Here is a 24,816-nt window from a genome sequence, read left to right as displayed (position 1 = left end):
TCATTTATGTATTATATAGCACTTGACACTTAATCTCAGACATTGGGTGTGTTTCAAACCTTGCGAGCTCCCTACCTTGACAGCATTTTGGGTGGCCACTTTGCGATGGGCATTTTGATTCTTTTCAGTGACTTGAATCTTTTGAATCAGTTCATTAAAAAGATCCGTTCGCTCATTCGGTCAGTTACTCTTTTTGGAAGTTTCACCGTTGCGCCAGTAGGCGGCGACAAGCGAATGGCCTTTTAATGTGAATCATGAAATCATTAACTTAACCAGTGAGTTATGTCTTGTTAGCCTTCAATACCATTTACAGATCTGACAATTAAGCTCCAGAAATAGTGTTCACATAATGAAGGAAAACTATAACAATACATATATTAGCATCCACACCATTAAGGCACACTAAATTCTCACGCTCTTTGAAGTCGGTTGGAAAAATCTTTCTGAAAATGATTCCAACCATATTGTTCCTCATTATGGTAATAGATGTGGTGTGGAGTTTTACAGCTATCTTTATTGTTCTTGTTGTGAACGTGGATTAAGCTTGGTAAGAGTTTTCTTAACAAATAAAAGCAGATCGATCTGACGGCCCAACCTACAAACGATATATCTCAGTTCAGTCTAGGTTAGATCCAAATAGTGACTCATTTATTGAAAAAATATTCATATTCCTTTAGAAAGTCCAACCAATTAAATGCTAATTTACAGTCTGCACTGAATGTTATGTGCTTCGGCCTATTTGGATTTGAAAATATGAATCTGTTTATGGATGTGAACTAGAACGATTCATTAACCTAAAAGATTCATTTGAATCATTTATTCATTCACACATTCATTAGGACACGCCTAGAAATGGATCCCCAGACTTCTCTCTGATTTGGCGCACAGCCAGCCACTGGAAGCTCGAGCTGAGGTCTTTAATGAGTGAGCAGATTCTTCACCTGGTTTGTGTTCTGCTGACGCCAGCGGATGGAGATGATGTTTGGGGTGTGTAAAGCCGAGATGCAGAGCATTGATGTCGATGGCTGTGATAAGTTTAACAAAGCTGTCCGCGGAAGTTAACGTGACCACACACAGTATTTTATTCTAAAGTGAATGGAGCAGAACAAGCGCATGTCTCCACCCGTGCAGTATATTCACTGGGTGTGTTCAGACTCAGAGTCAGTCTGGTAATGACGATTCTTATGTTCATGCTTAGCTGTGGTTTTTCAACAAATACATCTACTGTATCTCAAATGCAAATCATAGTAACAGTGAGCACAACATTAATCACTGCACAATGGTCATTCTCAAAATGAAGAAAATGTTAATTGAAGAAAAAAAAACAGGTTTATGTTTATAGTTTTAGTTATTAATGAAATGCATTGTGCTAACTGTTGATTGGTTTATGAAATTAATCAAAACAATTTCTTTTTTTAATTAGTCAGTATTATGGGGAACATGTATTAGGGACTTTTGAAATCACTAACTTGTGTACATATAGACTATTAAACATTTTGAGCTCGATGTAAGAGAGTATATCAACATATACATAAGTTTGTGCATTTATTCCAGCCTCTCTGAAGTCTTCTGCATGTGTCTGCTTTCGCTTTTCTTTATTCTCTCTCTGTCTGGACTAGAAGGAAGTCTTAAAGTGTGCTGGACCGGGTTGCACTCTTGCCTGCAGGAAACTGAGGAACTGGTTCAGTCGAATGATTTATTCAACCCTTGATTCCCTGTGCAAAAGTCTTTACTTCACAATGTAGGCTATTTTTAGCAGTAGTGCTCCAATATGGTAAGGTTAAAGCATTCACTCCCATGTTGGCAGGAAGCAGTGTATGAAATGAGCTGTTTATATAATAGGTATGAGAACAGTTGATTAGGTGAATCGTACAGCCATTGAGACACATGGATTGTGTTTGTTTAAATGTGTATTCACTGGTGTCAACAGAATATAAAAGATCCTGTTTTTGTGCAAACATCTGAATGCTACACACAGCATTAGTCTCTTCAGGTTGAAACACTTCAGTCATACTTACTAGTTGTCAGTTATGCTTGATTTGTACGCTGTTATCTGTGAGGATGTTGTCATTTTTTGACTTGTCGAGCTAAAGCAAATGTATTTTCTTGTAGTGTTTCCTCTTGCGTAATTTAACTGAGACCCCAAAGATGCATCAAATCCATCTGTCATGATTCATTTCCTCGTTTTCCATGAACCAAGAGCCTCATCTGCCAGCACAAACACATTTTTACTACAGCATGGCACTACATTTTATTGAGCCAAAGTATATATGTAGTTCTAAAAAGCGTCATTATCAGCTTTTGAAATATTGGTTAACTGCAGAAATAAATGCTGTAGGCCTCACTCGCTTCTTGTGGAGGTTATGTTACGATGCAACCATTGTAGATCAGATACAAGTGACCATGAGCTAGATGCAACCGATCAACGAAAAAATTAATCTCATGTACAGCGCCTTGCACGTGATGATTTAAAAAAAAAGATACTGTGGTTATGAATTAAGAACTTGATTCCCTGGTTTTAGTTAAATTGTGGCAACAATTAAAGTAAATTAAAATGGAGAAAAATATTACAAAATGGCCATGATTTACCTAAAACAAAGGAACAAATTAATTAATAAATTAATCAAGCATCACGACACAATTTAACCAAAACTTGGCCACAAATGAATATAGTCGTGGGAACAAATTCTTATTTGGTGGCCATAATATCTATTTTTGTTTTTGCATGAAATGTATGAGCTCTATACTTAAAGAGTTGGTTGTTGTAAGACTCACAGAGTTATTAGTCTGAATCATTTTAATGAATCATTCACTGAATTTGCCAGAGCAAGTCTGACTCAGTCTGAATGCAGCCTTCTTGTTTCTTCTGGAAAGCTGCATGAATGAGAATGTGTGTGTGTGTGTGTGTGTGTGTGTGTAAGGATCATGTGGCTGTTTCTCTGCTGTATTTCTGTTGTGGAGAGAGACTCCTTTAAGGCACAGACCGCCTTCCAATCCTTTGAGTGGATAAGAATGGATGTGAGCAGGACAAGGTGACTGGTCCATGTCTGTCACATGCTTCCCTTGCTCTCTATACTCATTCTCTCGTCTTCTTCTCCTTCCCTCCTTCACCCTATTTTCTCTCTCACACACTCCCTGTTCTTGCATTATTATATCTCAGAAATTAAGCTCTGTGTTTTACCTATCTGAGAGGATGAGGGATGAACTAACAAGCACACACATTCTTCCCTCCCACCCACCCCCCCTCCTATCCCCGGTTTTCTTTTTATTTCATCTGGCTGTAAGGAATTTTCTTTCTCCTTGGTGTCTACGGAGCTTCATCTTCCCGATATGTATTCTTATGATGATTATGGGTAAGAATCTGTCCTGTGTGGTTTTTGTAATTACCCTGTTTTCTGAGTTGCTCTGAGGATTACCGGACATTTCGCTTTAAAAAATAAAGCCTGTGTTTACTTCATCATGGTTTTTAACAATCCGAGTGGCTTTTAGAGTGTTAACTTTGTGATTTTTTTCCCCCACCGGCTGTTCCCTCAGTGGAAAGAGCTTATTAATCTACAAAAACATGCTTGGGTTCAATAGCTACATAGCAGGAGTCCCAAACCCACTCCATGTTTTACTGTTGAGTCATTTAGCATTTTAAAAAAAACATGGGTTTAAATAAGAAACCAGGACACTGGGTTTGGGTTTTTTTTATAGCACAGTTTCTTGCAGACTGTTTTAGGGCAAGATGATGTTTTACCAGTGCACAGTACTCAATTTTTGTAGGAATACAATTGGATATTGTGTATGTGCATGGAGAAGAGATGTTTGTTGAAATGTGAGCCAGAATATCTTGAGATTTCTTGGCTTAACAGAGACTTCAAACCAGAAAAGAAACTGGTTAGGCAAGGTAGTTAACAGGAAATAAGAATGTGATGTTCAACAACTGGGAAGAACTCCAGGCAGTCAACACCAGCTGTAGCAGTGTGCCATGTAGGGACAAAAGTGTGGTTGAGCCTGAATTTGGGATGTTTTGCATTTGATCCAAAGCAGAGCCAAACTTGTGGTACAACTCTTTCATTAAAGCTCTTTATTTCGAGACAAGTTGAAAAGTACTCATGGTATTAGAGGCTGTAAACATGGTAACCTATTAGTAACCGGTGACGGCAAAGCAATCCTTAAATATTTGTTCAAACTAGACTGACTACACAGTTCCTTCCTCTTTCTTTCAGCCTCTGGCTGTTTTCTTTCTATATTTGTCTCTTAAAAAGAGTGTAACCTAGTACAGGCCTATGCTACTGATTTCTAACACGCTGCTGGTAATTCAAAGTATTTTCCTTTAAGGATAAGGATTAGTTAAGAGTGTCTGGCACCTGGTATAAAGTGACCAGAATGTGGGGGAAGGGTTCGGCCCGTTTGTCCACTTTTCTCATCATCATCAAGGAAACTGCTTCCTAGCTCAAAACCAAGATCTGATGTCTAGGCTTATTCTACTGAACTGCACGTGTCTCTCTATTGCGTAAGATGTTTCGCCTGCTCTTAGAAGTTGTCAGTTGTGATAAAAGCCTGGGGCTGTATTCACCAAAATCTTAAGGCTAAAAGTTGCTCCCAACGTGAAAATTTAGCAGCAACTCTTAAAATTTATGAGTATGTCGCTCATAATTTAAGGACTCTTAATTTTTTTTTTATTTAAGAGCAATTCACGAAACCTTTTAACGATAAAAGTAGCTCCAATTTAGCATTTATCAATCATAAAATAAAAAAACCAAAGGAATCCATTGTCTACAACTATGAAAAATATACTTATTTTAATATTGAGTATAAAATAAGGTGTGTAAATCTGCTTTATGTTCTATAGTGTTTGGATCGTTCACAGTTACCAGTCCATGATTTATCTTTCCATTATGGTCGTTACCATTTTTTCTTTTGGGTTATACAGTACTTTCCATATCTCATATTTCCATATCTTATATGATCTCAGATGATTTGTGTCATCATTTAAAGTGAACGACTAGTTTCTAGAGCTGAACCCTCTCATTTTGTCAGTTCTTTGAAAGCCATGCTTGTGTGAAGAAATGCTGACCTATGGTTAGTGTGTGCTCTGGTTTCTCTTTAAATGTGTGTCAGTGACAGCTTTGCTGACTGTCCTTTTTGTGACCTGCCACATACATTTCTAATAAGAAGTAAATGTAAAGCTGTCATTCCTCTATCATCAGATTCTTTTGCTGTGTGTGAACTTCCTGGGCAGCTTTTATTAATTATATATGTATAATTACGTAAAAGATAATTTTTTTACTGAAAGCAAATGTAGTTTTCATTTAGTTTAAGATGATTTAATTAACTAATTAAATTAATTTAATAATCAACACTCAAATAAGTCTATAACATCTGTAATAGTCTATAAACATTTATATTGTTTATAAGCAGTTTTATCTTTTTTTTATCTTTTTATCTTTTAGTCTTTATCTTTATATTTTTGTTTCCTCTCCAGTTCATTATTGAAATATAAACATGTAAATGGTGGCTGTAAGAATAACTTGTCTTCATGACAGATTTTTAAACATATATTTAAACATTCATTGAAGGGGATAGTTCATCCGAAAATAAACATTACATCATCAGTTACTCACCCTTATGTCGTTCCAAAACCTGTATGAATTTCTTTCTTCTGTTAAACACAAAAGAAGATATTTTGAAAAATGTAGGTAACCAAACAGTTGACAGGAACCATTGACTTCCATAGTATTTTTTTATACATATTATGGGAGTCAACTGCTACTATTTGGTTTGCTAAATTATTTTATTGTCAACAAAAGAAAGAAACTCACAAAGGTCTTGACGGAAAATTTGACAAGAATTTTCATTTTTGGGTGAACTACCCTTTTAATAAAGACAACAGGTTGAGTAAAAATAATATCAATATGTAATATAATGCATATATTTGGCATAATGCTCATCTCTAGAGTTATTTTTTCTGTTTTTTTGAGTGATTACATGAGAACTTATTTCAGTTAGATGTAGGGTTTCTTTCAGCATACCTGCAGCGACAGAAACAGTCTCGTCACATTGAAGAGTATCAAAACAAAATGTATTGTTTGAATTTTGTTATAAAATTGGAAGAATTTGAAAGCTCTTAATTTTTTATTTTTTATTTTAATATCAAAAGTAACAAAGCACAAAGCTTATTATGATTATTAGATGGTAGGTGTGCTGTACATAATGTTTAGTGAAATTATGTTCAACTGAAAACCGCATAGACCAAAAGATCTCAGTTCATCAAAATGATGATTGATTAAAACTGAGAAAACGATATTGTCAACCCAGCAGAGCATCCTAGACATTGACGGAGAAGCGCTAATTAAATGTCACCATTTCAGTCAATGATTTCGACCCTCTAAAATATGATCCAAAACATTTTAGTCAATCATTTTGGCCACATGTGTGTTTAAATCTATGCCGTCTTTGCTACAAATAGTAAATGAAATGTGTGTGCATTAGGAAGCAATGTCTCGTTTTCAATTCTTCTGTCACAGCAGAGTGGGGGGTTGGGCGTCATAAGGTCATCCCCCTCAGGGTAAGACAAAACATCACACATCCACAGTCAGGCCGTCCCGTTACAGGGGAAAACCTGATGCTGTGATAACCGGGTTGGGACCCTATGTTGACCACTCACTCACTGTTGAACCTGTTTCTATTCCTTGCTTTTATTTTCTCTTCACTTTTTAACAACAGTAGTGATTATCACTTGCGGTTTTTTGAGGATATGATGGGATTATTGAAAATCCTTATTTAATTTTGGAACGGCTCCCTAGATGATTTAAAGCTGGTTTGGATGGAAGTACACATCTGTTGTGCTGTACTACATCAGGTCTATTTTACGTACTTGTTTGAGATGAATTAAAGCAGGTTTGGTTAGAGGTCTAGTAGTGTAGTACAGATCTGTTTTGTGGATGGGTTTGAGCGATGGATGCTCATACTGTCCAGTTCTGCCTACCAAAGAGCTGCTGTGACTCTGGGCTTCATATGACTGGATGCAAAATCAGGTCAGTGTGATATTCTGTTCACATCAGCAACCTAATGCAAGGTTTAAACGCATTTAAAAGTTTGAAGAACATGTCTGAAGATGTTTCTTTTGGCATAAATGTCATCATTTGGATACTGCTTGCTAATGTTTAGATGCTAGCATGAATTTGGAATGAACTGTATGAAACTGTTATATATATATACAGCATATGCTTATGTCACATACAATATCTAGACCAGTGGATATGAACTGGTTTTGCTTCAGGACATTAAGTGGTGAATCAGTACAGTATCAAAATTTTATCACACTGAACTACAAAAACAAGTCATTAAAACCAACATTAAATAGATTAATATCATATAATATTCGATTGACCTAATATTAATCTCCATTAAATAATCATATTGTAGTCGGCACAAATTGTGTATATCCTTGTACCCATATTTAATGTAGTCTGTCATATTTTCTTTTATCTTGTGTAGGTTTGTTTATGTTTTTCAAGGATGTCATGCTGTTTAATTTGACTAGTTAACAGATGAATTCACAAAATACTGTGTTTGATTGGACACACGTCCTTTAATGTCAACAAAACAGATATGGGATGCATTTTCTTCTACCTTTTAAAAGTTGATAATCCTGTTTATTTTCCTGTCCTAAATATACACTTAAATGTCTGAAATAGTTGTCTAAATTTATTGCTTCATATAAATATTTGAATTTTCTATCATATTATTATTTATTAGTGTTTAGAATTTTTGATTTTTTTTTTTTTTTTACTTTTTTAGAACAAACCTACAATTAATTTTGGGTTGCCTGCCACCAGTTGGGAAAAATTGTGAACTGTTTCAAGTGATTGCAGAACTAGTGATGCTCACTGATAAATTATCACAATGAAGGGTTGGCTTGTATTGAAACTCTGTGAAGATGTTCTGTGAGGGCCCATGTTTAATTTATGTCGTTATTAAAGAAAGAGATGCTTTATGGGACATGTTCACTTTCAGTCCAGTGGTTCTCTTGAAATGATGTGGTGAGTGTTTCTGTAGTACCTTTAGCAGTAAAAGACAAGACATGCATCAGCTCTCAGCCTAGCCCTATCCAGCTTTATTGAGAACATTCTTTAGGCATTGTCTTCCAATCAGTCAAAACCTAAAAAAACATATGTGAAATGATCAAGTTTTAACCGATTATATCCCTTTGGGAATGGATCAATGTGAGCCTTTTTTTTATTTTTTTATTGTGCAGCTTAGAGAATGACAGATAATGCCACAATCAGCGTTCAGGATAAATTAAAGTGACATGACGTGCTGGTCATTCACTCCTCCCACCTACAATCCCTGCTGGTACCGAGACTCAAACCCACAATCTTTGGTTTACAAGTCTGACACTCTCTAACCATTAGGCCACGACTGCCAGGGCATTATAAACCTAGCGGCTGTGCCTGAAAAATTTAGCAGAGCACTCAAGCACATTAATTCATAGGCAAAAATAAAGGCCATTAGGCCATCAGCACTGCTTTCTACCATTGTATCTTTAGAGGAGCCTGTGTGTGTATGGATGTGGATTTTGGGGGATGGTAAATTTGACATACAATATTGAAGTTAAGTGATGTGCTTTAGGAGCTGACACACATTTGTATTTGTTGTGTGTGGACACCGAGTCAATGCTGCCATTTATTTGCAAATGTCACTAAATAAATAAAATTCAAAGTCTTATTTGCATTTAAAAGTATTATCATTATGGCCCAGCAGCAATTTTTATAATAGGATAATCAGCATAATGTTCTATATTTATTCAGATTTTTATAATAATGTTTAATAGTGTGGAAAAAACACTGAACAATGCACGAAGAATTACTAAATTAAGATAATATTTACATTAGCATAAATTGTAGCATTAACTGCTGATTCTAGTAAGAGTAGAGTGGACGCTATTATGCTTGCCTCATCCTGATTTTTTTTCTTCCACAAAGCTTGGTACAATGCATTCTGGGATTGCTTTCATTGCAAGGGATGTGTGTGTTGCTTTTCATGGTTTACTAGCTTGTGTCTTCTTGACAGTAAAGACTTTTAAAATGTTACAAAAGATTTCAGTTTCTAATAAATGCTTTTGAACTTTGTTTTCAACAAAAACATCCTGGAAAAAATTTGATTACGGTTTCCACAAAAATATTCAGCAGCATTTATTAAATTAAGAAATGTTAGTTGAGCACAGAATCAGCATAATACTTTACTCAGTTTTGCCATCACAGGAATAAATTACAATGTTAGTTTTCAGTATTTGTGATCAAATAATTGCAGCATTGGTAAGCATATAAGGTTTCATTCAAAAACATTTTTAAAAATCTTACCGACTCCAAACTTTTAAACAGTAGTGTAGATCTTTATGATTTTGTTTCTGGCTAAATTCTCCTCAGTGGTGTGTGACATTCACTTCCTCGATTTTCAGATTACTGTTTTGCAGGCGACAGATGACTTTGCATAATTCATATTGTGTCCTAGAAGGAAGTCAGCCTTTCTGGAAGTCAGCCTGTAATCCAGCTTCTTAGGCCTCAGAAGCTCGCTGTGAGTGGGAAGTGTCCTTCATAGGCAGAGATTTAGCTCGTTTCTTACCCCTTCCAAAATGATTACTGGGTTACAAGCGAAAAAAATGCCTCCCCGTTTCCTACAAACACTCTTTAGATTCAGCCGAATCCTCCCACACTCTAATAACAGGGGACTTCCATATTTCACTTGTTTTAGAAACATTTACAGGGCTCACTTTGTGTAGCATTTTTGCTATAAGCTAAAAATAACCCCAACTATAATTTTAAGTTTGTGCTGCTGTTGAGTCTCGGTGTTTCGTTCCCTCAAATATGTCTCCCAGTAAATAGTTTTGCATCCAGTATTTGCTATCCAGGTGCTACGTGTGCAGAAGCAGTGCAGACATTTGAGTATTCAGATTAATTCATTGTTATTTGTGTCAAATTCACCTTATTTCTATGTAAAGGGCTTATTATAGATTGTGCCAAACAAAACTCACTTTGCACTTGGTGCAATGCTGTGCTCTTACCACTTTAAAAGAGATGTTCATGTACATCTATTATTAATCATGGCAACAGTTTGTCACCAAATAATGATCAAATGATGGTGAAGAGTGTTACAATCAGGCATTTATCCAGATGCAGTAGACTCTATCAGCTTAGAGCCAATTGTTTCCGCTGAAATCTGGCCAAATGAGGCAGTGAAGATCTTGTGATCAGACATAAGCAGAGTTAGACCTTGTGTTTGGCCTTGAGCTTAGACAAAATGTTTTTAACATGACATTAAAAGGAGCCTAACTCTGTCAATCTCTCTTTCTCTCCCTCTTTATCTCTCGGTTATTGAGACAGAGTTTAGGTGAGTGGAGACCAAGTTCACTGCGGTAGTGATGATGGCAGAAGCCAGATGGGAAATGCCAGGCTTTTCACAGCTTTTATTAATTATGGCGGCTTATCAACTGGGAGTCTCTGACGGATAACAGTTTTCCTCACCCTTCTCTTTTACCATCTTGAAAGAACTCTAAGGATCTTGGCTTAGAATTTTCAACATTTACTAGTTGATTAGTTTCCTGAATTCTAGTCGATTGATGACTGGTCTTAAAGAAATAGTTCACCCAAAAATGAAAAATCATCTATCCATTTAAATGTTAAATTTGTACTTTATTGTATTTTTAAATAAAACAACAAAAAAGTTAATTAATAAAATGTATATATATATAGTATATCCGATTTAATAGAAAGAAATCTAGATCAATTAGTTGACCTCTTACAGTCCAGCTATACTGTGGGGTTTCACTTCAGCAGAATTATTCGTTTTTGCAGTTTGCTGTTAAAATATTTGATTAAAATATTTAGATTTAATAACCAACATGTGTGTGTATGTATGTATATTTACATAAAAAATGTTGCCCATTTGGTACGCTCGTATTTTTCACATATAATTAAAAGTGCTTAGACTTGCACAGGTGGGCAGAACAGTTTAGAGCTCAACAAACAATTTCATTATAAAAGGCAATACTCATTATTCAACAAAGTAATGTTCAATGGACAAATGGTGGAGTCTGGCCTGTTCCAGCACGTTCAGCAGAACTGATCACCAATCTGCCAGGCAACAATGGCTTTGACCATGCCATCGCTTAGCAACACTCATCTTTTCCAAACTTGGGTGTTTCATGGCAACTGCAAGCCTTCAGAAAACATTCTTACTTTATATTGTGCCTGTGACATGTGAGAAATACGTATGCATTCAACAAGAATTCCCTTACCAATCATGTAGTGTCCTTACGAGATCAGGTCCATTTGGCCCACTCCATCACACATACACTGACAAATATACATGTTTACTCACTCTCATTCACATTAGAGAGCATTCAGCTAATGGGGTCATAGCTGGAAGGCCCAGGAGTGCCATAGTGGTGCTTTATGGAGTAAAAGCATTAGATCTGTGGAGCATTCAGACTCTCAGCGTGTCCTCCTTTCAGCCACTTGGCCATCGGGCACTGTAGCAGATTTACTCAAAGTGCAAAATGTGAAGTTTAGTGATGTTTATAGGCAAAACTGTTCAAACAATGATCAAATATCTGTCCTTTTGGCTAGGTTTTGTTGTGTCTAATAAAGTACGACACTTTGTTAGAGTGAACCAAAGCAGCACTAGACATCTTAATGCATCACATTTCTCAAAGAAAAATTACTTAAATTTAGACTGCTTTAAAGTAAAAAAAAAAAAAAAGAAAACAACTTTAATTATTTACTGTGGACTTTTCACTTTGTTTACCAAAGAATCAAGGTTTGCTGGTAGACTATATAGCCACACAATCTTTCTCCATTAACAGCTATTTACACAAATAGCATAGATATTATAGATTTTTCATGGCAGGCTCTTAAAAGCTTGAAATGGACATTTAATGGTAGCGCAGCCTGTGCCCTTAAACCAGGGATTCCCAAACTTTTGAAAATACTTACTTAAAGTACTATTAATACTGTTATTATTATTATTTTATTTATTTTTATGATTTAAATAATTATTAGCTTCTCATCAATTCATGAAGCCCAAGAATAAGTAAATATTGAATTAATATGTAGCCTAAATTGTGCCTAGCTTACTAAAAGGCCATCATCAGAGTACTTTAGAAATGTTTTGAAGTTTCACATTTTGAACATCAAAGCTCTTCTCAGTTGCTTGTCTTTTTAGTTCTGGGACAGACTATAAAGCTATCTAAGTTTTACATGTCCCTGACTCTGATATTTATAGCTTGCTATTACAAGACGCGTTGGTCTCTGACCCTTTAAGATTTGCAGGTTATGTTGGAAAGTCTTGGCATACTGATTCTATTGGATAATGAATATTCTTGTTCCAACCGAGACAATTTTATTTATTTTTTTATACATAAATAGTAATAGAGAGAGAGGCTTTGTGTGATGTGCTGTTAGAAGAGGTAAACTGAGATAGTCCAGTGTCTAAATATATTGGATGTTTATAGAAGCAAAGAGCAGTCAGGATGTCATTTATGATGGCTAAGCATCATCGCTGGAGGAGAGACTGTGTACTTCATTTCAGCCTTGCTTTAGGGGGGAGAAATGAAACTGGGAGGACAGGGAAGAAGCTGCCGTGCCGCCCTCTAACCCCAGATGGATGCCAGAAATAGGCACTGTCGTAAGGCAAGCATGAAAGACCAGAGAATGAAGAACTGAGAGTAGTGAATGACAGAAAATGTTGCGAAAGCATGAAATGTTTCAACCATTAAAGAACAACATTATATCAGGATGGCTGATGCATTATCATTTATCAACATCAGGTTTTAGGTTTAAAATATATATTAATAAAAGTTAGAATAAAAATAAAACTGTATTTATGGGAAATTATATATATACTGTAGTATTTATATTAAGGTCATTTATATTGGTGACCTAATGTGTTTTTCACAGCTTTTAATAACCCTTTTGTCTGTGCTAGTTCATTTAATATTGTCCTGCATTATGACAAATACATTTTTAAGTTGGATTTTTTTGTAAATATTTCATGCAGTTAATACAAGCTCATTAAAAACTGCTTGAATAATAAAAAATGCTGTTTAAATGGAGAATTCCAGAAGTACTTTGTCATTTATCCATAACTGAGTAAAATATACAAACACATTTTAAGAATCAACCATGTGCAGATATAAAAGCATATATATATTTGAGTTTGTACAAACATGTCCTTAAAAAAAAAAAATTGTAACTCACTTCTTTCACTTCTCATAAATGGTTGTTGCTTTATGATGGGTTCTCTCCCTTCTGTAGTCCAGCCCCCCACTAAACCACTTTACATATGGTCCATTTATGCATCGTTTTTTGCTGAGTTCAGAGTGTGAATTTTCTGTTTTGGCATAATGTCACAGAACCGGTGAGTCTGATTCATTCATTCAGGTGTATTGTTTCAAATGGCTTTATCTTATGAGCTGGTTTTGGTGTTATTTAAAGTTACTTTGGTCATGTGCTAATGCTCGTCCAGTTATACAGGCGGGTGTAAGGAGTGTACAGTATGTGGCTGGATTTGGGTGTTTCTGTGGGAGCTGAGTGTGGTGGTTCAGTATTTTTAGAGGAGTCAGAGTGGAAATCTGCCTAGCTTAAGTTAGCACACCAACAGGAAACCAAATCTCCAGTCAGTTCTCAAGTATTTTACTTCATTTAAGTGAACATCTGCAGACTCTTGAGATGTTTGGAGTTTGTGAAAAGCTTGAATATAAGTTGAGTTGTACTGATCACAATGCTTCTGTCCAGTGTGCACAAAATGCAAAAGAGACAGTCACAAGTTTGAGTCTATTGGATCCTTCACTGAAAGATCTCACTGAATCAGTCTGAATCTGACTCACAGAGTAAACCCCGAGTCTTTACTTAAAATCAAACAAGAACTGATTTTGTGTACTTGGGATTTGTGAAACTTGGATCAGAAAAATACTTTAATGACAATTATTTATACAACAGTATAGTGTTGTTAAAAATATTCAATACTTTCAGATTAATAAAAACTTTAAAAAGCATTAAACTAATATTTATCTATACACATAATTAAATCTTTAAAATGTTTTCTTTTTTTATAGAATTATTTTTATATGAATAGGCTTGTTATATATGGGGTAATGGTAACACTTTACAGTAGTCTCATTTGTTAACATTAGTTAATGCACTAACTAACAGTGAACAATATGTTTTAACCAGCATTTATTAGCCTTTGTTAATGTTAGTTAATAAATATATTTATGTTAGTTCACAGTGCATTTAGTAATGTTAAAAGATACTACTTTTGATTTTAAACAATAATAAATTACAAATATATATATATAACAAATACACATTATATCATTATATTACTAAACAATTATACATTGTTAAATTATTTTATATACCTATTTTAATCTATTTAATTAGAAGCACAAAGTAACAAAAGCTAGCAAGGTATATTAATGCTGATCAGTACACAATTTCTGCTCTCTTTTTATGTTAATTGTTCCTCCTGACAACAGAAGATTTGTATTTAAGGAAGCGGAGAACGTCATGTCTTTAATTAAACCATGGCCTCATATCAAGCAGTCAACACGGTTACATTCCTGCCTCACTCGTTAGCTGCCTATTACATTATATAATTAGTACAGATAACAAACCCGCCCCTTGCTGAGTGTCTTCAAACAAATTCAGTGCAGCAATTACTGTGCCGTAATATCACAGTAACGGCAAAAGGCATTATTGGAGGGTTTTTCATGGGTTTGGCTATTTTACTTTTCTTGGAATAAAACTTGTAACTAACTTGCACAGAACATGTTGCAGAATCAAGTTGCAGCATTATGTTTGTTGTTAAGAGTCTGACATCTTTTTTTCATTGTCTCATATCGTAATTTATCATTGTGGTTTTTGTTGTTGAACAGTGAATCTTTAACTAGTGTTCCTGTTTCTTCCTCATAGTGAACAGAGTATATGTCAAGCCCGAGCCTCTGTGATGATCTATGATGACACTAGCAAAAAATGGGTTCCAGTCAAACCGGGCCAGCAGGGCTTCAGCCGCATCAACATCTACCACAACACTGTCAACAACAGCTTCCGTGTGGTGGGAGTCAAACTACAGGACCAGCAGGTGAGATACTAACATGGTACAACAAAACCACTGTGTGATATGATCTTACTGTACACAGTGTGTGCTTTAGTCGTACATTTAACATGTGTTCTGTTTTGTGGTTTTCAAAGATGCCATTTATGTGAATGTATAATTGGCCTGAGAAAGGTTTTCCCTTGAAGAGCATTTGAAATGGTTTGATTACAGGGAAAAAATGTCACAGATGCAGATACATAACCACGTGTTGCCACTCTTCTAGGTCGTTATAAACTACTCCATTGTGAAAGGTCTGAAATATAACCAGGCCACGCCAACTTTCCACCAATGGCGTGATGCGCGGCAAGTTTACGGGCTGAACTTTGCCAGCAAAGAGGAGGCCACCACCTTCTCCACTGCCATGCTGTTTGCGCTCAATGTCCTGAGCTCTCAGGATGCAGGTAATTTACAAAACCTTGTATTTTTTGATGTTTGGTTAAGTGTTACTTGGATTATTTCTGTAATTTATTAGCATTTTTAGAAATTTGTTTGAAGTTATATTTCAGATTTATTACCCTGTGACCATAGGTTTGAATGGCATTCAAAGTAAGACTTTTGGAATAATTTATTGTGATGACAGTTTATATGAATCTCCTTCTGTTTTACCCATGGTTTCATGGGTAAAGCACTGCCAGGATTTTAGTTTTCTTTTTTCTTTTTTATACTATTTGTTTAAAAAAATTTTTTATTCATGATTCATTTATTCAGAATGAATTGATCAAAACGTGACTCTAAATACATTTATAATGTTTATCTATCAAATAAATGCTGCTCTTTTGAACTCTTCATCAAAAAACCCTGGAAAAGATGTATCACAGTTTTCGCAAACATATTAAGCAGCACAACTCTTTTCAATATTGATAACAATAATAAATGTTTCCTGAGCACAAATCAGCATATTAAAATGATTTACGAGAGAAACTGAAGACTGGAGTAATGATGCTGCAAATTCAGCTTTGCATCACAGCAATAAATTACATTTAAAATATATATTAAAATAGAAAGTTATTTTAAATTATAATAATATTTCACAAATTGTTGTTTTGCTGTATTTTTGATTAAATAAATGCAGCCTTGGTGAGCATAAGATCCTAAAAAAATCCTAAGAAGCCAAATTTTGAATGGCAGTGTAAGACTTGCCAATTAAAAAAAAAAAAGGTTCATACTTTTCTACTTAATTTATTAGTATTCTTTTTTGAAATGTGGGTTACTGATAAAAATTGTGTCTTTAATTATGTTAAGGCCCAGGAGATCCCTGAATTATGAGTCAAAATTCAGAAAAATGAAAAACTGATGTTGCATATCACACCATGCAAAATGTAATTTTATAAACAATGGTTTGAAATTTTTATCTCTTAAATATATATAAATGTGTACATTTAAAAAAGATGAGGGTAATGCAGATGCTACTACAGTATTGTAAGCTAAGTTACAATACACTAAGTTACAATACACTATAAAAATACTGTAATTCATTCTAAAAGTAATACAGCAAAAGACATGTAAGGGATGCCAACTAGTAGTCAGGAATATTGTTGTTTGGGTCTTATACGTGGGACCGTTAAGTGTAGTGTAACTCTTATTTAAGAACAGGACACGGGCCTCTCTGGTTTCAGGCTGCTGCTACTTATAAGATGTTTGGGGGGGAGGGGGGCTTCTACCATTGGTGCTAAGCCCTGGTTAAAATATCCATGGAGCCAAACAGTCTCAGGCCATGGGTGTTGCATGTTTGTTGCTTTTTGGGGTGGGTAAATTAGAGAGGTTGTTAGAAGTGCTGCTCGCACCTCAGCATGCAGAAAAGAGAGAAGCTGGTGTTCACCTGCCTGAACTCACCTGTACGGAGTCCTGGCTGTTATTACCAGTTCCCACCTGGTAGTGGAGCTCAAACTGCACCATTATAAATCTGTAAAGGCACCTGAGAGGGCCGTGGAGCCATGCTTGGACCGGAGTTTTCCCCGGGGCCAATCCGCCGGATCAGCTCCACAGTAATAAAACTCAGCTGTAAGTAGTGTAAAGGGCTGGGGGATTCAGTCGCATGTTTTAATAATGTGATGTGATGCCTCGGATGGGCCGTTGTGGTGTCTTTGATGGAGGATGTGGTTGTGGAAGCTGCTCAGTGGTTTTTGGCACGGCGCTGGTCAGAAGCTCGTGATGAGGCGTGTGCAGGTTTGAGAGGTCTAGTGTGTTTGTCGTGACGTGTATTTCTGAACAGTTATCATTAGTGCTTGGCTATAGTGATATGGCTATGGATTTAGTTTTTTAGTGAAACATAGTAATAATAGGTCTGGTCATTTTATTTGTAAACGTTATTTAAATAATGTGCAAAATGGATTGACTTACAGTTGGCATAAATTAATTTTTATATATATATATATATATATTCAATAAATCATGTTCCATTGAATTGTTCCATTGAACACACACACAAAACAACCAAAATTTCCAGTTTGGGGGAAAAAACATTCTGCCACATCAAAGTGAAATGAATAAGATGGATTGGAAATGTAAAAGCACCTAATAATTATGTACCTGTTGCTTATTGTTTCTACATATGTGTTTCCAGTAACACTTTATTTTAAGGTGTCCTTATTTTACTCTTATAATAACAATTAATTATGCATAATTACATGCAAGTCACCATAAGCCAAACCCAAATTTGAACCCTAACCTAATTAATATTACTCAGTACTCATATGAATAATTATACTGTAACAAGGACACCTTAAAATAAAGTGTAACCTTGTTTCCTTTTGTGTTGGTGGAGGGTATTATTATCCCCCCCCAAAAAAAAGAAATGAAAAGAAAGGAAAAGAAAAGAAGAAAGAGTGAACAATTATTGGTGAAAATATTATGTCTTTATTATATAAATGTTTATAATGTATTATATTAATGTATAATGTATTAAAGGAATTGAAAGGCATAATAAAGTTTCAACTCTCTATTTTTTCATGTCTTGCTTTTGGTTTTGTTATATAATGACTATTGTAACACATTTTAGCACTTTTACTGTACTGAAGTATGTAGTATAGCAAGTGCTGTAAGCCCCAAAGTCTCATGTCATTAAAAAAAAAAAATAAGCCCAGACAACCTTAAATATTTAACTAGTTAACTACAAATTAAATATGTTTATTATTATTGGTATAATAATTAAATACACTGTTATAACATTGTAGTAAAAAAAAAAAAACTAAAAAAAAAAACTTAACATTTCCTAACTTGAAGAAAAACATTAATTAAAACCACATCAAAATCAAATACATTCTGTGCCTGTGCAAACAGTGTTTATTCAGTGCAGTTTAATTTCTGGTGAGTCCAGGAAGAACAGTGGTAAAATATTCTTCCAGATTTGGTTTGCATTACTAATTCAAGTCTTACTGCTTAACAGTTAAAAAAAAAGTGAAAGGACATTCTCTACACTGTAAAAAAAAAAAAAACATTTTCATACAGCATATTTGATCAAATGCTTACATTTTGTATTGATTTTTTTTTAAGGTTAACATTTTATAACTGTAAAATACACTACAGATTTATATTATGCAAGTGGTGTGCTATAAAGAACAATGGCAGGGTTTATCAAAAAAAAAAAAAAAAATTCCAATGGGTTTCAGTCATCCAATAAGATTGTATCTGTGTTTCCACTTCTTGTTATTTCAGTAGAGCTCATCATTTCAGCTCACCATGGTATGTGTATTTGGTACAAAGGCACTCAACTGCTGCACACAACAACCAAATATGGTATTTGCGTCATAAAACAAATGAATCTTAATATTTGGATAGCGTTTCCCCTCAAAGGCATTTTAGGTATTTAACCATAAATCACAATAACATCCCGAGCTCCAGATTTGACTCTTGAGATGCACTTAAAACTACGAATTCATTAACTTTATACAGCATCAGTCGCACCAACCATTTTAATACACTCTATTGCAGCCATTTATCAGCATGTTGCTATTGCAAGGGATTTAATCAAGTTTATAAAATAAATCACACAGTGTATAACACCTCCACAACCTGCAGCAGAGAGGGATATGTGATCAGGTGTAATATCATTGCTTTTTATGCTGCCTGGTTACAAAGTGTACAGCTTAATTGATAGCAAGCATTATGATTGAATCCAGAGCACACAGAATTATATTTGGTTAGTAAAGTCTTCTTAAGAAGATATTTAATGCACTTCTTGGTCTAAACTCCTGAAGATACTTGCCGCATTGCCTCGCTTCACCGGTGGAGCAAATAGCATTTATGCATTACCCAGAATGCTCAGCAGGGTTTGGATTAATGGTTTACAGTCTGCAAATTGACATTTCATAAAATTATGGTGAATTCTGTTGAATTTCCGTTGGAAGTTTTTCCCCTTTTTCCCTTATTATTTTTAGCCAGATCATAAGAATACAAAGTTCTTATTGAACTAATAGCATCTCATGCTTTAAAACCGCACTTATCTGAAACACATATCTGTTTTTATTCTAAGCAAGGTTGCTCTTGGGATTTTTATGCTGTTGGTCCGTTTACTGTGGTCCTGTGTTGACTGATTTATCTATATGTAACTTGAGGTTTTCATGTAGTATGAAATGTATGTGATGTTTCTTTGAGATATTTTTCGAGAGTTTCCGTAGTTGTATGGTGTCTGTTATAATAGGGACAGATGATATGGGACCGTTTGCTGCAGACAGGACCTCAGGTGGATTGCATGTTTGCGACACTGTGAGAAATGCTGTTTTCACGTGGCGTATGAACATATTCCCATTCCTGTTGCTTGAGGGACTTGATTGCTGAAGATTTTTTGTGCCAATGACAATCTGTTGTCTCACTTAGATGTTGAAACAGCATGAGCACTTACTTTTAAAAAAAAATATTTTTTTTGTAAATAGGCCTAGTTTTATAACACTCTGAATTATGACAGGAATATTTTTGTACTCTCTTTAAAATGTGGCACACTGGCATTAAACTCAGTGAGACTGCAGCTCCCATAATCACCTCGAGGACAGGGATGCTTTAATCATTAAATGTGGAAGCAGAATCCCACCTGTCATCTGCTTCATCTGCAGCTGGTTTAAATCCAGAAAGAGCTTACAACTGCTAATGCAAAGGTCTTTGAGCTGTGTGATTTATCATGCTTTTTCTCTCAATCTGCAATAACTGTTCAAAGAAACCACATACGTTACTTCCTCACTTATTAATAAAGCATAACTTTATTTAATATTTATTGTATAATAATAACTTGTACTGTTTTTACGAGTTTGTGCTGTTTATGATACTCTGTCTGCAGTGCTGGCTGAGGCTTCCTGTTTAAATGTCTTTCTTCTTTCAAGTCTCATCAGGTCTATTATAAAAAATATAAACTGCCACTATGATAGGTGTGTTTTGTGTTATTCCAGGACATCCGCTGGTGCTTTTTATTGCTTATTATTGTTTGTTTTGTCTCAGCCAGCAGATGACCGACCTTCAACATTAGAATGTGGTCGAAATAATGTCAGTTGTTGTTTCAGTGTCGCAGTAACATTGAGATCGCATGTTTAATGCTAAATGGTTCTAAAATGGTTAACAAAATACTTAGAAATCAACGTTGAGAAAGACATTAGGACAATGTTGCGATATCGTTGTGGATTCAATCTGCAAATATGAAACTTCAATATTTTCTTAAGTGTAATTAAGAAATACATAACATTATTGTGGATGAAGTAGTCACTGAATAGATAACATTTCAAAACGTGGCTTTAAGGTCTATTCACACAGTTTAAATTCTCAAGCTCTTTAAAGATTGATTCTGATTGGCTGTCAGTATAATTTTGAAAGATCAGTCATTATCGTTATAGTTGTGGTGTGGACTTCCCTGTTCTCAAAGAATTAGAATGATTATTACAACTATAAGGTCTTTCTCTGAACAGAAGGACCTGAATGTCATATGACGTAAATAGTCATCATCTTTGTAACCTGAGAGCCATGTGTACCATTATTAGCAGAGCTCCTTCACACCCTATAACAAGTTCAACAGAACAGTTATGGTTGGTTGCGAATGACTGTGCTAAGTCTACCAGTAATGAGGTGTCGGGTACGAGGGCGATTGTGACTTGACATTATTGGCAAAATATGTTTGGACTGTAATATGCTCGATTTATTGGACTGTAATGGTTTAATAATTTGGCACTTAGATGTCTTGGTTTGGGAGAAGAAAGTGCTTCCTTTGTCTTTTGTTGTTGTTTTCAAAGGCCATATGTCCAACCAAACTCATTCACCTGTTAATTTAGTTGTCAGATTAGGAAGATAAACAGGTTTTTGTGACATGGCCTGATTTGTGAAAATCACAAGCAAATCTATGTGAGGTAAAAGAAAGCATGAACCATACTGTATTAAATATAGATTCAGCTGCAGTTTGATTTGCCCCGACCAAAGTCAAGTGTTAAATAATACTATATATAGCGAAGAAGAGTACGAGAAATTTCACATGACATAAACAAGTCTGCCTTAAGGTGCCAGAATATATTAAAGCAATCAGACACACATTTTACAAGTCCTGAAAACAATTAAATAAAATATTTAAATTATGAGGTGTGATTATTTTCTTTTTCTTCAGGGCCAGGAGCACACCGTCAGAATGGAGCGGTGACAGATGATGCCGAGGCTCAGAGGAGGTGCGGACCGTCTCTAATGACACTTACTTTTTCTGAGACATCTGTCAGATGTTAATTAAGCTTTTAAACATTGGACACATTGGCCTGAATTATACCATATGCTCTCTTTTTAAAGTGAAGTGTGGAATGATTTTTTTTTTCTGATTCCCCTGAAAGGTGTAAACCCTTTTTCTCTGTGGTATCTTCAAAATAGTCCTGTTTAAGCATCCCACAGCAAGAGTGACTCAATCGAAGGCATATCTGTTTACTCAACCAATAGCAGATGGTGTTTGGGAAACCAAATCAAAAACTAAATTTCACTTGGTACCACTAGAGACACTGAAATTACACACTTAATTTTTAACATTACTGGTCAGAAAATGTAGTGTTCAGTGCATTACCGTTGCAAAAATTACTAATCAGATAATCGATTTTTTTCTCCACACTATTTTTTAATCACTTCACATATTTACACTTCTTAACTGCTGTTTAGATTGGATTCTGCCCTCTAGTGGACAGATGAAAAGCTGCACTCTGTTGATGTACTGTGCAGCCTTGCATTTTTAAAACCCACGGAGCTGAACTGAACAATGTGTGAACACACACGATTGTTTACTCTCCAGTGGGCTTGCCTTTGTGTCAGTTTCATACGGTGGATTGAGAGTGTTTAGATTTCTCTTTGCCCAACATCATTAAGTGAGTTAACATTTGTTCCTAGGCAAATGATGGACCAGCATCAGATGCAGATGGAAAGGGAACGACGAACATCTGGCTCTGCAGGTAGGCTAAAGATGCCACACCTCTGAGGAATATGATATGAGTGTGCAATTAAAAGATACACAAACACACACTCATTAAGCCACCCACAGAGTAACCCTGCAGACTGCTCGGAGAAGTGTTAACACTAAGGAATATCAAATTCCCTGGCCACAGAACAGATCCCTAGTCCAAACAGCACATGCTGCCCATCCTCTCTCATACACACACATTCTGTTTCTGTTTCCACCCCTGCTTCAGCACCAGTTCAGCCAAGACAGTCGCCTTTCATAATGCCATTAACAGCATTTGTGAGTTCTGTTTTGGTGAATCTCATGAAACATGTCAAGAACATGTTGAAATCTCATTTCATGCCCAAACTAAAATAAAGGAAAAAGAAAAAATGTTTTACTGAAAATAAATAGATATATAAATATAATAATCATGTTTTAAGGACAATTAAGATTTTTTTCTTTGTGCAATATTTCTTTGTGATAATCCTTATTGTCATTACTGTTATACAAATACTGTAATCCAACATAATAATAATAGTAATCCAATATAAATATAAAGATTATTCTATTAATAATTTTCATTTTTATTATTTAAATGGTCAACTAATATATCTATACATGACAACTAATTAAAATGTATTTATTACATTTTGTTTGTTTATTTATAAATGCATAACATGCATTTGTTCTATTAATTTACATTTACACTTAAAAAATGTAATCACTTTTAGTAATTTTTATAATGTGAATCTAATGAGAATTACCATTGAGAACAAGCAAAATTGTTTTAAAACATCTTAAAAGTAAAACATCCAGATGCATTATTGTAAAGAGAATTTGGGAAGGCATTGTTTTATTTAAAATAAAATAGTGTTAATATGAAACAAAATGTTGGTCATAAAATATGCTTAATTTAAATTGTAATTTCTCCATTTCTCTTTTTCGGAAATCTGTCTGATCGACATGCTTTTGTGAGATTCACCTGTTTGCAAGGCATACAACATGCTTTAAATATTGTATATTTTGCTCACATTTCATCTTTTTAAGTTTCTTTGTACACTTTGATGCTTGATTTTCATCATTGTCATGATTCTCTCTTTCGTTTGTCATTTGTGTTGTGCTTTTCTCTGTTTCTCAGTCTCCACCCTTCAGTTTAAAGTATCAGCATCCGCCTCTCAGTCCGAAACCACTCTGCATGACCTCAGACAGTATCGGGCTAACACTCTTCCCCATTCCTATGCTCACCTTAACCCCACGCAACCTTCCTCCCACACCTCCTCTTCCTCCCAGGAACGAGAGAGTGGCTACCGCACTGTGGACTCCCCTCGAAGAAAGGCACAGCAGCTTTCCCAGCTTTCCACCTCTCTGGCTTCTGCTTTCTCCCCCGTGCAGCCAGGTATCACCCCTTCACCTCGCAATGCCAAGCAAATTCCTCTTTCCCCTCCAACGACCCACCAGGACCCCAAACATGCCACATGGTCCTCCACACACATGTACGCTCCATTACCCACAGCATCACCACCTGTTATAATGGCAGTGCCAGTCAAACAACCTGCTCTGCCTGTCGCCCTCCCCTTGCCGCCCCTAAACAACGGCCCAACCGGTGGCTCCAAAGCTCCCGCTAACACATCCCACTTGGAGCCTGTAACACACCACCTACAGTCGTCCAGTGGTCCAGCAGAGGAGTACTGCCTGTACCAAAACCCTCCTACGCTGGCCACCTCTGGAGCTCCGTCGCACCCACACTATCCCATACTAGAATCTTCCCCCCTGCCCCCTCTCATTGGCCAGCCTGTCCAAGTCCCTGCCCTCCACCAGCAGCAGCTATACCAGGCCACGCCCCCATTCAACACCACAGCCACCTCTCACACTACTCTGTGTGAGGGGGCAACGCCCAAGATGTCTCCCTCTCCTGTTTATCAGAACGCCACAGCATCCAGCAGTAAGTATTTCAGACCCCCATCAGCTACCCCCTCTGTAATTTATTGCCCACCACCAAAAGACTTCACACACCTGTTCTGGGGGAACTGTGCTGATGACATGTTGAACGCGAAAACTGTCCAAAGTGAACAGTATAGTTTTTGTACTGAAACCATATGCAAATACTGGATAGTCTGCTGACTATCCAGGGCCAGTGTTTGGGCCACTTGATAGACTAGTGTAACTTGTCCTTTTTGTTGCTCCACTGAGAGTTCATTGAACTTGTACATATACTTTGCAAATTTAAACATTTGGTTTTCTGTGATGTATAATGCAAATTCTTCTGATTTGTCTCCAAGATAATATTATCT

At 35.8% G+C, this 24,816-nt stretch overlaps 1 protein-coding gene across 9 annotated transcripts in view; it reads left to right on the top strand.

The window, feature by feature from the left end:
• LOC109107969 (ena/VASP-like protein) overlaps positions 1 to 24,816 on the top strand; it is a 30,783-nt gene that overhangs the window by 678 nt on the left and 5,289 nt on the right. The window contains exons 1-6 of one of the 9 annotated variants that reach the window (XM_042774619.1): positions 63 to 987; positions 14,961 to 15,129; positions 15,368 to 15,545; positions 21,719 to 21,776; positions 22,474 to 22,535; positions 23,664 to 24,467. In XM_042774619.1, the coding sequence (XP_042630553.1) occupies positions 14,995 to 15,129; positions 15,368 to 15,545; positions 21,719 to 21,776; positions 22,474 to 22,535; positions 23,664 to 24,467 (1,237 nt within the window). In that variant the 5' untranslated portion in view covers positions 63 to 987; positions 14,961 to 14,994. Of the gene's footprint in view, positions 1 to 62; positions 988 to 3,235; positions 3,354 to 6,136; positions 7,023 to 13,231; positions 13,405 to 14,960; positions 15,130 to 15,367; positions 15,546 to 16,283; positions 17,146 to 21,718; positions 21,777 to 22,473; positions 22,536 to 23,663; positions 24,468 to 24,816 lie in introns of those variants that run through there. The other 8 variants (XM_042774616.1, XM_042774615.1, XM_042774621.1 and 5 more) reach the window with 8 other exon arrangements.

This window comes from Cyprinus carpio, chromosome A17 (genome assembly GCF_018340385.1).
Source record: "Cyprinus carpio isolate SPL01 chromosome A17, ASM1834038v1, whole genome shotgun sequence".
NCBI classification, from domain to species: domain Eukaryota; kingdom Metazoa; phylum Chordata; class Actinopteri; order Cypriniformes; family Cyprinidae; genus Cyprinus; species Cyprinus carpio.
The sequence above is the reverse complement of the archived record's forward strand: the minus strand, read 5'-3'. Positions and strand labels throughout refer to the sequence as shown.